The 12,944-nt window shown below is 45.7% G+C and overlaps 1 protein-coding gene across 2 annotated transcripts in view; it reads right to left on the bottom strand.

The window, feature by feature from the left end:
* Positions 1–12,944, bottom strand: part of COL5A1 (collagen type V alpha 1 chain) — a 147,266-nt gene that overhangs the window by 105,014 nt on the left and 29,308 nt on the right. For both annotated transcript variants that reach the window (XM_027731691.2, XM_027731692.2), the window contains exons 2-4: positions 8,804–8,971; positions 2,977–3,190; positions 2,215–2,377 (exon numbers count right to left, since the gene is read on the bottom strand). In XM_027731691.2, coding sequence (XP_027587492.1) covers positions 2,215–2,377; positions 2,977–3,190; positions 8,804–8,971 — 545 coding nt within the window. The remainder of the gene's footprint in view (positions 1–2,214; positions 2,378–2,976; positions 3,191–8,803; positions 8,972–12,944) is intronic.

The following is a 12,944-nucleotide window of genomic DNA, read 5'->3' as shown; positions in this document are numbered from 1 at the left end:
ATAAGTGACAAACACCTAAGAGCCATGGATGCAGAAAACACTGGGGAGCATCTTGTTAGCTGAGGTCTGCAGAGCAGTTGCCTGCAGGACAGCAGCAGCTTCATCTGCATGAGGTCCAGAAGTTATCAGCTTTCCAGGACTATATAAATTTACCAGTTTACACCCATTTCCCATTGTTGTGAGCCACAGTTTTCCCTGTAGAGTTTCTGCTTAGTCTTGCAGAAAGAAGAAAGGAGGGGCCAAAGGAAATGAAGTTGCTGAGATATGAAGGAAATTAGGTTATAGTCCACTGCCTTCAGAAAACCTATTACACTGGGTTTAAAGCTGCTGGTATCTTGAGGGTGACAAAAAAAAAAGGATAAATATCAGAACTAGAGGGGTTTTTATGTACAAGTTGAATAATGTCAGTACATATAAGGCAGAGGAGAAAAGTATTTTCTGATTATGCAGTTCTCAGTAAATGCCTGCAAGATCTTGTAGCTGCATCTCGTACCCAGAACAGGGAACAGCTCCAGTGGAGGAAAAGTTCACTTCATTCTATCCCACATCCCAAGGCTGAGGAGGTTTCACAGCCCCTCTGAGCTTACACCCAGAAATAAGACCTTTTCAGCAAGGGAGCCGTGGCCAAGCCCATGGAAAGGTCTAAGAGAGGAGCTGGGAGAGCACTGCCACCTACAAGCATGTGTTCCCATCTTGGCAGAGGAATCAGCTGTCCTAAATCCAGGTGAGCCCTAAAAGCCCCCTGGGAACACCTCAAGCTTCAGAGACATTTATGGAAAAGGGACCACTTTGCAAAACGAAGGAGTCCAAAGTGCAGGTTTCTCACCCGCTCTGGATGTGATTCCAAGTTCTTTACGTGGATCTAGTAGATCCCTGGATCCATCAGCTCTCCCCAGAAGAGCTCACCACTTCATATAACAGCTCCACTCAAAGCACAGCACCCAGTGCAGCTGCTGAAATGTCTGACAGAACATCCAATGCCTGCTAAAGACGCCCCAGTGCCCCTTAAACCCAGCTTTTACTTTCCATTTTCGTTTTTACTTTCCATTTTCGTTGTTAAACTTCCCAGGGAACGTCCCTTAATTTAATACAATTTAGAGATTCAGCTCTAACTCTGTAACTGGGATTTTGGCAGCACTGCTCAGTCCATGCATTCTTGCTCTGTTTACAGCAGCCCAGCTCCCAGATGTTGGTAATATTAAACAGGCTGGAACTTTCCTTCCAAGTGACAGCAAAATGCAGACAAGAGCTGGCTTTGCTACGGCTCTAATTATCCATGGATAGGAGATATTCCCCATCCCTTTGCTGGGCTGGGGGAGGCCCAGGAGATACAGCTCTTCCCCCACATAAATTCAATAAAAGTAAGGAGATAGAGATCAGTAGGTCTTGGTTTACACTCCGCTGCACTGGGCTTGATTTCAGGGAACATTTTTAGCTTGCAAGAAAGATCAGGAACAAGATCCTCATCCACATGGAAGTCTCAGAAGTGCAGCAGAGCGCAGAAGTTGAGATTGCCAGAGAAATGCATACATTAAACTAGTTGCTGAACTATGGGAAAAACTTCTGCCATATGTACCTTGTCTATAAATAATCCTCTATCTCTTTGCTTAAATCAGAGGAGCTCATGGGAACTTTCCACCCATCAGGATTTTGCTTTGCTTTTGAAAGCAGTCGCTGTGTGGGAGGTGACAGGGCTGCCAAACAAGCTGTCAAGGAGGGTCCCCTTTTGTCATGGTGCGAGAAACCAAGAATCCATGGCCAATGCATGGAAAAAAGAGCAAATTCCTACAGCCTCAGAATGAACTGTGACTTGCAAGGGAGCTGCTTTCCTCGGCCTTCGTTTGCTGCCCCTGCAGCTTTATCTAAATCTTAACAGGGACGAATGAAAACCTTTGTGAGCCCTTGCCATGTTATATGTGCCAAGAGCTACAGATCTACAGAATCCCAGGGCAGAGATGATCCAGAATTCCAGCAAAGGCATGAAACTAGAGGAGCTCACTCCAACAGGTCACCTGGCTCACGATTTAATCGTTACTACAAGAAACATTTACTTAGTCAAAATAAAAACTTAAACCAAAAATTACATACAACACCGTTCTGCTATGTAAAAACCCAGTACAAGTGGCAAAACTGAGCTGTAAATATCTCAACATCCAGAACCCAGCTCATCCTCTCTGTGGAACTACCCCAGAGCTGCTCCTTGCCATGACTTACCTCAAAGACTTCCTCATCCAATATCCTTGTTCCAAACACGATGATGCCGTTGACGTCAATGATGGGATGGTCACTTCTGTCCAGGAACTTGGTTATCTTCTTTTTACAGTCCAAAATCAAGGTGACATTTTTCTTCTGCACACTGAGAGCTACTCTGTGCCACCTACAAGAACACAGCCCACAAATGTGTTAAACACAGCCTTGGGCTTTTCCCAGAGCAAACTAATGATTGTGTAACAGTGACGTTTCACAAACTGATGTCCTGCAAACCTTCCTGGAAATTCTCCTTGGGCAGCTAAAGATTTCATGTGAAATACAAAGGCTGATTGAGGGGATGCCATTCACTTTTCATCCCTCCAAGACAGGTAAGAGAATGCCAGTTCTGGCTTCAACAAGAGGCAGAGATAAAAACCACACAGTGACTCCCTGGTTATCCCCCTTTTCCACCCTCCTTATGTCCTGCAAAAGTCTCAGTGGGAATTTTGCAAGGCAAACTGATTTCTTAAGGCCCTTTGCAGCTGAAGTCCATATTCCTGTCCCCATCAGCGTCAGACAATTTTGCACTAACTAGTCATTCACACTTCTTATATATATAATATTTATTCACCGAAGGCCAAAATTACAGACTGAGACACTTGGCAGCAGTCAGAAGTGTGTATATACATTTATATAGGCATGACTCCTATTTTACACAACGTTCAACATGCTGGTATTGATATAAACAATGAACTGTTTTTCCTTTGTGCACAAAATTTCACTTACTTGCCATCTGCAAGGTTAATGCCTCTAAAGAGAGGATAGTCTTCTGGGCCTGGCTTTCCTGTATGGTCTTCATACAGGAATACAGGAGATCTACCCAACTCCACACCAATTTGCTGGATCCCTTGCTCATTGTAAATTGAGATCAAGAAGGACTGACCTCCTTTCTTCGCTTTTACAGTGGTTAGAATGGAGAAGTCCTCGGGGAATGGGGAAGCTGGAGTGGAAAAGCAAAGAGGTTAGTCAGGTTTCCTTGAAAATTAATCCCTACAGAAAGAGTCCTGCTGTCTAATAACCCATGGGGAGACCTCTGGTTTCTCTCTCCACATGTGTGCACGCCAGCAACCTTAAAAATTTATATGGGGCCAGGTGAAATCTGGCTTTCACCCAAAGCTTATTGAGATACAGGGTTGGGAATGGCTGAATCCCAAAGTAGCTTGGACCAGCAAAGCCAGTGTAGAACAGTGTCCCCAAGGGACACCTAACTCCTCCTTACTGTGCTCCTAACCCTTCCTTAATGTGCTCTAGAGCTTTTTAGGAGACAAGGCAAAACTTTGTTTCATATATCTTAAGGTCCCAAAAAGGAGCTTTAGATGTCAGAGGGACAGAGGGAATTAAGTATCCTGTGCCAGGTAGGCACACACAGTATTGAAGGGGTTTATTCGAGGGAGGAGGGAATTGCATCAGGGTTTGTCCATTCCAGATGAGAACAGAGGATTCTGTGGCTTTGGCTTTCAGGGTTGGTGCAGACACAGCAAAAAAAAAAAAACAAACCACAACATTCTAAAAGCAGAAATAAATGTGGCAATCAGTAGGAGGTGCTAATTTGAACTTGTCTGTGTATTATCTGATTTCCTAGCTTTTTATTTTTCCACTCAGGAAAGCAACCCTGCCTGATCACACAGGTGATTTCTGTCTTTATTTTTTGCCAGGTTTGGAGGGTTAAAGCCATTAAAGTCCTGTCAATACAGAGGCAGTGCTCTGCACAGGGGAAGGGTCAATCCATGCAAGGTCAGACACACACATTTAAAGTTTCAAGTCAATCTGGGCATCACCCTGCTGTAGAAACCCAAACTCCTCTGTTAGGGTTTCTCTGCCATTCAAACTGAAAAAAAATGAGCCTGGATGCACATCCCAAATAGGACATCTTAAAAAGAACACTAGAAGCATTAATAAAGGAGATTTCTTGATCAAATAACAAAGGTGGCACCTCCAGGGCACCATAAACTCCTCAGATGCTGCATTTCAGCAGCGTGGGGCTTGCAGGGAATCTTTCCTTCAAGATCCACCTTTCCAAAACAAGGATTACGTTGTACCCCTGGATATCCCCTTCAGAAATCTTAAACCACAGCAGGGCAGAGTAAAATGGGGCAGCCCCACCAGTGGGACCAGCCCACAGGGAAAGGAACACAGTGGGTCACTTTTAAACTGCACATGTGTAGCCATGTAAACCACAGAAAACATCAAGCTCAGTGCCTGTAATCTTCAAACATATTTCCTTTGCTCCTTTAGGCTTTTCTTAGATGTTATCCAAGGGCTGCATAAGGGATTTTGAACCAGGGAGGGGATGAGGAACATGGCAGTGGGGAATTCTTCCAACCACAGCAAAGTTAGAGAGTTCAAACGAGCTCAACCTCTCCTCTTCTGCCTGGGAGTTGCTTTAACTTTTATGGACAACCAGTGTCTTAAATGCATTTATCTGCCTAGCACAGGGCAGGGGAGGAGGCAGGAGAAATCTGGGCTGCATCAAAATCAGCACTGAGGGGACACCGAGGGGGAGAACTGAGGATACCTACAGAGACAAACACAGTTAATATCCCTCACCTTGGTTAAATAATATTTGGAAAGCAGCAGAAAGCAGCATTCTGCAGAGAGGGCTCGCAGTCAGTAATTAAATGCCAGGATTATAGCCTGATTTCCCCCCAGGACACAGACCCAGATATTTGGCAAATGCAGCATCCGATTTTTGTGCCTCCCATAGGATGCACTGAGCTTTATCTCCCTCCTGCTGTACACAAATCCTCCTGTAGCTCTGAATCAAGACCATACGCCTTCCTGGTTCCAATTACAGGCTACAGATTTGGGCCTTTTATGTAAAATAGTTCATGTCCAAAATTTCATTATGAATCCACAATACAGTACCTTTCAACTTGGCCAAGCTGCCAACTCATTAAAGAGCTGCTTTTAATTTTTTTTCATTATTATTAAAATGTCTCCATGGTGATGTGAGTTTCTCAACCCAAATAATCATAATGGATGAATTATAGCTGACATTACTCTGTTACTGCTCTGCTGTCCTGGCAAAATAACAATGCCTTCACTGTCATAGCTAGAAATGACCCAGGCTGGTGACTGATGTATGAAAACACATCCACACAGACAGCAATACTAATAAATACAACGTAATAAATATATGAAGCACACAGAAATTGACCCAAATCCCCTTAAAAACAATGGGGACACCCCCCACCCCCCCAACAAAGGGTCTGGGATTGAGTCCTCATATTTGATTCACTCTTCAAACGAGCTCATGCTGAGAGATGTTGCACATCCATCACTTAAAGGCACCACACTAGTGACGGGTTTGGCTTGGCATCCTCCTTCCACCCCCTGGCCAAATCCTCTCAAACTCACTACGTGGAACCTCCTGCAAAGCAGAAACAAGGGGTGAAGGCCCCAGTTCTGCAGGTGGATCCATGGAAAAAGCTGCCCAATGCCATCAGCTTCCCTGGAGCAAGTGCATCTGTGGAATGCTCCGACAGATAAACCAGCTGAGTCTCTTCTCCTTTCTTGAGCACCATGACCAGGGATTAAAGGCTTGTGTACAATATCATGGTCTTCAAAATAGGGACAGCTGGGACCTTCTTCCTAATCCAGGTGTGTCCAGACACAGCCTAAAATAAAGAGCGAGCCCTGCTCCTGATCTGGGAAGGGCAGCAAAGTTTTAGCTGCTTAATAGCAAAAAATAATCAGCAAAACCAAGGAGCTGATCCAATTTCTGACACAAACACAGGGTGAGGTGGTGTCATTTCCAGAACCTTTCCAGCTTTCAGAGGAAAACAGCTCTGCAATGGTTTTACCAACTTCTGGCCTTTTTCTTCATCCGAAAAGACTCAGTTGTGAAATGACTTATTTTCCTCAGAGGTGACTGTTCAAGCTATAACAGAGATTTTCAAGAATGCAAGTGACAATTGAAAATTTGATTGAAAAACACAAAGGACATTTTGCTGGCTGCCACTGAAAACCTTGCCTTTCTTGCTTCTGCTGGAAGAGCATGGCTTTTGCTGGGAAGCAGAACTTATTTAGGGAGAAAGGACAAAAAGCATCTCAGCAGATTTTTCTCACTCTTCAGAGCTTGCAAAAAACAAGTTTTTATATATATATATATATATATATACACACACACACACACACACATCTTGCTTTGCTGGCTGTGGCAGCAGAATGCAAAGCCCATCAAATTACCATCTTAGAAAAGCACTGACTTCTAATTAGCACAAAATATTCTGTACAGAGCACGTTTGCCAAGGGTGCTCCATAGCAGGGAGGGAAAGTCACGCTCCAACCCACCCGCCTGGTAACGGGAAATCACTAAACCCACATTTCCCCTGGTACATTGCACCGCAATTACTTTGTTATCTTCATCCCCTCTCTCTCTCATTTGGTGGTGTGAGCTGAAGTCACATCTAGTTATGGAGACGTAAAGAGAAAACATCTGTTGATCTGATGGAAAACACCAGGAGTTCTTCGCTTTGCTCTTCCCTGTTTCCTCAGTGAGCAGCAGAGAATACTCCACGACTTTGGGAGCCTCCAGAGAGGGCTCCCCCTCCCAGAGAGGGACTGAGCTGCTTCAATGACCCCATGGCTGTCCAGATGATGAAATGATTCAAAAGTTGCTTGATGACACCAAGGAAACACCATCCAGGTCTTCTAACCCAAGGAAGACAGTTGATGCAAACCAAGAACTCATTGAGGACATCATGAGTAGTGAGGTGGGACAAGAGCAAGAAAGTCTCCTCCAGTGTCAAGTTCTCTCCTGTGACCATGATTTGGTCCCTGCCTGTTGTCTTGTTGTGTTAACCTGTGTCAGAATCAGTGTGATCCAGTCTCCTTGCTACGTTAATCAGGCAGAATATTCCATCCTTTGTTTTATATCTTGGGGCCACCACTGTTTGCTGGTTTCTGTTACATAAACATGATCAGGCAAAATTTCACAGTGGCTACAGAAGCTACTGGAAAGCTCCCAAATCCACTGCAGTTGTATATTCCAAACTGGAACCACTTCCTTCAAACACTTTTTGAGCTTGTAGACACCAGTTGGACCAAAACTTTTGAGTCATTTCAGATACATGTTGTGGAGGGACAGCCTGGCAGAGGAGGGGTGCAGTTGGGCACACAGTGGTGTTATCTCTAGTCAGAAAGGACTGTCCTGCCCTGGGCAGCAATAAAGACAAATATAGGGTCTGTTTTGCCTTTCTGCAGACATTTAAACAGGGCTTTAGGCAGGTCCTTTGCTAAGGGCTGACCATGTGATGATAGGCTACCAGCCTGTCAAACATTGCTCTCATCTATCTTCATGTCAGGCTCAGTTTGTGTGCAAGACACAGGCTGTGCTCCTGCTCACCAGGGATTAAATATAATTCACCTGCTTGTTGTCACAGCAGGACAATAATGAAGCCTGAAAAAAACCTCAGTGATAACACATGCAATGAAGCAACAAAGGAAACAGAGGAGCAGAGGATGGAAGCACATCAGCAGCCCAGCCTCAAGGTCTTCATTTGGGCCACTGACAGGCTGGGTCTGACAGAAACAGCTTGTTAATTAAAAAGCATTGATAGTGGCACAGAACATTAGCTCTGATTTAGCCAATACATTCATTGTCTCACAAACACTGAAAGAGAATGTGTGTGTCTGCTTTGCTTAAATCACCTCCTGTCTCACAGACGAGTTTCAGGCAGTGCCTTTGCCTCACTGCTAAACCTTCCTCAGCAAAGGCACTTTTCTCACCAAACTTACAAAGTCCTGCCATGCCTGTTGCCAGCATTGCCACATGAAACAGGGATATCCCAGTGCTCCTGTATGGCTTGGGAAGGAAGATTTGTGATGGTGGCTACACGCTCCAGACTGAGGCTCTCAGTCAGTGAGGAATTCAGGTCCATAATGGGTCCAGTCTTTTTACAAACACATTTCACTCTGTGGCAGTTTCCCTGAAAAATTAGACTCCAGTGCATCCTCAATCAGAAATAAAATGGTCAGTAGCCCACGTGCTCTCCAAGGGCTTTGTGAACTCCTGCATCTTCGTGGCTTCCTCTAATGAACCTCCCAGTCCTTCAAACAACTTTTCATGGGACATCTGTTCTTGTGGGACAGTCTATTATTTTTATATGGTGATTATTTGTGTTATGAGAGACACCACAGCCACAGAATAAGACCCCACTGTTCTTGGCACTCCACAAACACAGAACAAAACACAGCCTGTGTTCCTCTGCATCCTCCAAGCCTCTCTCCCCAGCTGGATGTCACCGTGTGATAATGAGAGAGCAGAAACTTTCCAGCCTAGGAGGGGACAGATGCAGGCATTGGCCACATCTTCTGCAGTGAAACCCATCACCACATGCAACTGCAGTGATAAAAGAACAACTACTGCAGTTCTGTTGGATGGCTGGGAGTTTGCAGCCCCCCTGAAACAGCAGAACCACTCCCCGCCAAGGGGAGCGTGCAAACACACTTGGAAAATTAAGGAATCACACAGTGTGCCTTGTGTGTGCCTGCAGAATTTGAGGAAAGGGTCAGATGCTTCCATAGGATAAATAAAAAGCTGGGGACTCACCAGGATACAGCTGCTTTGTCGGTGCACTAAGCTGAGCATCTTTTGTTACTCTATAAGCAACATCTGCTTCTTTTGAAGATCTTCTGCTTGTGCAAAACCCTGTTGTTTTTGTTATACCATCAGGTAAATTATGAAAATCTAATACCTTCAAGAGGTCTGCAGGGTCAGCTGTGAAGAGAAAAGGAGAAAACAAGAATTAGCAGGCAACAGGACTGGCACTTGCTCAGATCCAAATCAGTCTCAGCCTGCAACACACAAATCCATCAACACAACCTTAAAAACAGATGAAATAGGCTTTCAATACATCTGCAAATATGATGTTAATACAGCTTCAAAGCCAGCACGTTGTGCTGCTGGTCAAAGACACTAATTCAATGCAGAGAGGAGCAGCTCATCAGCTGTCTGCACCAGGACAGGAGGGAGAATGGGCTGTCTTATTAGTTACAGTAGTTGTATTTTCCTGGATGTCTTCACCCAGTCTCCATCATTCAAGTGCATCCTGAAGATTAAGCATTTAGACAGGAAATTCATGATCTGAGAGAAAGGCTTTAAATCAACAAGTCACCATCAAGCTGGTGCAGGTCTAACCCTGCCCGGGGTGAAGCAAGGTGACACAGGGCAGGGATGCAGCACAGCTCCACCAAAGGCAGCCAAGTGCCCAATTCCCACCAAGTTATTCCCCACATATTCTCCCCCATGACACTGGGATTTCTGTACAACCACCAGTGTACACAAGAGTGCAGCTGGATGGTCGAAACCCCACATTCGCTTCACAGAAATGGAAAAAATCTGCATTTTGACTAATGACATGAAGCCAAAGGCTCCTTTCCTCAGCCACATGCCATCAGGTTCGTACCCTGAGGCTCTTAGATAATGAAGAGACCTTGTTTGACACCCTGAGCTCCCCACACCAGCACAGTCAGGGCTGGTTCACCTCCAGATGTTCAGGTCTCCAGGATATCAATTAAGTAATGCAAGTGATACGTCTCATTAACTTCCTAATCTGGTCTTGCTCATGTCAGGAGAGATGGAGTCTCCAGAAGTGGAATAACTAGATCTGACTTAAAACCCTTAAAAGAAATGATTCTGAATTTTGACTTGATAGCTGGAGCAAAATGCTGTCAGAAACATGACCCACCCAGCTCAAACCCCAGCAGTGCCCAAAGCAAATTGGCCTGTGCTGCTTTTGGCTGGGGTAGAGTTCAATGTCTTCAGTAGTAGCTGATATGAGGCTACATTTGGGATTTGTGCTGAAAACAGTGTTGATAACACAGGGATGTTTCCACTGCTGCTGAGCAGGGCTTAGGTGGAGTCAAAGGATCTTCTGCTCCTCACCCACCCCACCGATGAACAGGCTTGGAGGTGCACAAGGAGTTGGGGGGCCACAGCCAGGACAGCTGACCCCAGGAATATTCCATCCCATCATGTCCAGCATATAAAGCTGGGGGAAGAAGGAGAGAGGGGGAACACTTGAAGTGATGATGTTTGTCTTCCCAAAACACCATCACGTGTGATGGAACCCTGCTCTCCACTGTCTGCCCATGAGAAGTGGGCAAGAATTCCTTGCTTTGCTTTCCTTATTTTACCTATTGAACTGGTTTTATCTCAACCCACCATTATTTTTTCCCCTCCACTTTTTCTGATTCTCTGCCCCATCCCCACTGGCTGCACCCAGGGGGAAGGGCTGCACCATGGCCATCAGCACCGAACACAAACCCTCCAGCAATGGAAAGAAACAGCATGAACACGTCTTTTACAATATCAAAAAGTTTTGGTTACCAAGAAGATCAGCCTAATATTTGCATGGAAAATTCATGTACATTGTTAGGCAGTTTTTAAAAGTTTCCATAATCCTGAGAAACTGGGCCCTCAATGAGAGATTACAAACATATGGCAAATCCAAGTGAGCACAGCAGATAATAAAGGAGCTGAGGGAGCCTGGCCTCAGCAGCACACAGCTGTAATATTTCCTCATGTCTCATTCTTGTTAGGCAGTGTATGGATGACACATTTGTCTGAGCTGTCCTGGCCACTTGGATCTTCCCCCTGCCTTCCACCGTGCCTTATTTCACACAGAAGTATCTGCACACACACACAGCAACTAAAATTACAATAAAACTCCACCTCTGCTTCCAGTCACATCCCTGTGCTCCAAGAAATTCGGAACAGTCAGCTCCTAAGCTGCCTCCAACATTTATTTAGGGAGCAGAGGGGAGGAAAAGCAAGGGGGAGGGGATGGGAATTCCAGAGTCCTGCCATCAGCCGGGTCCCCACACCGGGTGCAGGGGGTTTGAGCCTCGCTCAACGCTGCACATCAGCCACCCAGAGGTGTTTGAAGGAAGAGAAACATCTGCAGATGAATCCACAGCCTGGAAGCTCAGTTGCTGTTATGACAAAAGCTATGGGAACATCCTCTCCTTTGGCAGGGGAGTGCTCCTGCAGTGGTTACGGGCACTCAGGGGAGCTGGGCCTCCTCCAGGAGCCACCAGCAGCTTTGGAGCTCCAGCTCCTGCCTGGAGCCTTCTGAGCAACCCCAACCCTTCCTCAGTGTGAGAGGTGCAGCTCTTCTCATTTGTAAAGGATGATTCAAGCACCTGCTGCCTCCCTGCACTGCTGGGAGCCTCCAAACACAACCTGCAATCCATCTTCACTGCCAAGGAAGATCCCCTGTACCTCCATAACTGTGATGAATTAGGTCAAAACGAGATATTAAAGTAGAAAAACAGTCTGAATATTGCCCAAACAAACTGCAAACCTCACAGGTGATCAGCAGGAGAGGACAACCCTCTGTTCACAGAGGTGCGTGAGTGTCTCATCTCTGCTTGCTGCTGGAAATCAAAGAGGGGGTGAGGAGCCAACTAAAGCCCCACAGGCCACTGATGCTGCACTTTATCACTAAGAGCATCCTTTGAGTAGGACTCCAGCAGCATGAAAATCTCCAGCTCTTCCTAGAAAGATGAGTTGCACAGAGGAGCAGCTCTCATTCCTGAGAGCTAATCAGTTCATTTATTTCCCCTTGATTTTTCAGCCACATCTAAACTCAGCAATCTCCTGTAGGGGCTGTGACAGCCTCGTGCCCAGGACAGAGACCTGACTGACCAAATTCAGGCTCTGCAGGGTGTTTCTTACAAGTTTGCACTGGGCTTGGCCTTCATCTGAGAACTGAATTAGCTGTTGCTTTATGAAAGCTTTTCTTTTTTCACTTGCTGCTTTATGAATAACATCACTGTGCAGCATCACACACAGGAACATTCTTTGCTCGAGGTGCACAGGTCCCCCAAAGAAACGAGCAGCTCTGTCCCTGCTGTGCCAGTATACCCAGTACACAGAGAGGCAAACCCCAAACAACTAAAATAGACCAAAAATCAGAGCAGAGGCTGCCCCAAAAGCCTGCACCCAGCAGTCTGTTAATCCCTTCAATCAGACCGAAGGGGAGCATTGCTTCCCATTTTAACAGGGCAGGGATGTCAGGACCTAAATATGCTCCTAAATATGCTCAGAGGAGAAATAGAGTGTTGGAGGAAGGAATGGAAAGATAAGAATTAGTGTCAAAAGGTTGGCTTTTGTTCAGTTCCGAGGAAGTGTGGAGCTGGAAGTGCTCAAGGCCAGGTTGGACAGGGTTTGGAGCAACCTGGTCTAGTGGAAGGTGTCCCTGCCCATGGCAAGGGGTGGAATGAGATGATCTCTAAGGTTCCCTTCCAGCCCAAACCATTCTGTTATTCTTTGAATGATTTGCTGATGAAACAAGAGTGGCAAAAGGAGGAATTAAATCCCCACTTCTTCCATTACCACGATTAAACCATCATCTGATTCCTAATTATTTAAATACACGTTAAAACCTGGAACAGAGGCAGCTGGCATTAAGTCTGTAATTCTGCCTTGACCCAGCAATGGCTTGACACATTTTCTTTCTCACACATCAATATTAGAGCAAATCAAGCAGGATTCATTGGAACAAACTCCCTGTCTTTGGGCTGGGCACAGGCTCCAGTCAACACAGAGCTGATGTGGCCATAACCTGCCACCCCCTCTACAGCCAAACCACCCTCTTGGACTCAGTCATGGGATGCAGGAGCAGAAATACCCCCACAGGACTCAAAAGGAGACCAGAGCATCACTAACACCTGACATGGAATATCAG

The sequence above is a fragment of the Pipra filicauda genome, unplaced genomic scaffold, assembly GCF_003945595.2.
Source record: "Pipra filicauda isolate LSUMZ 115617 unplaced genomic scaffold, ASM394559v2 scaffold170_size1570365_pilon, whole genome shotgun sequence".
Classification (NCBI taxonomy): Eukaryota; Metazoa; Chordata; class Aves; order Passeriformes; family Pipridae; genus Pipra; species Pipra filicauda.
Note: the sequence above shows the minus strand (reverse complement) of the source record. Positions and strands in the feature narration are given on the sequence as shown.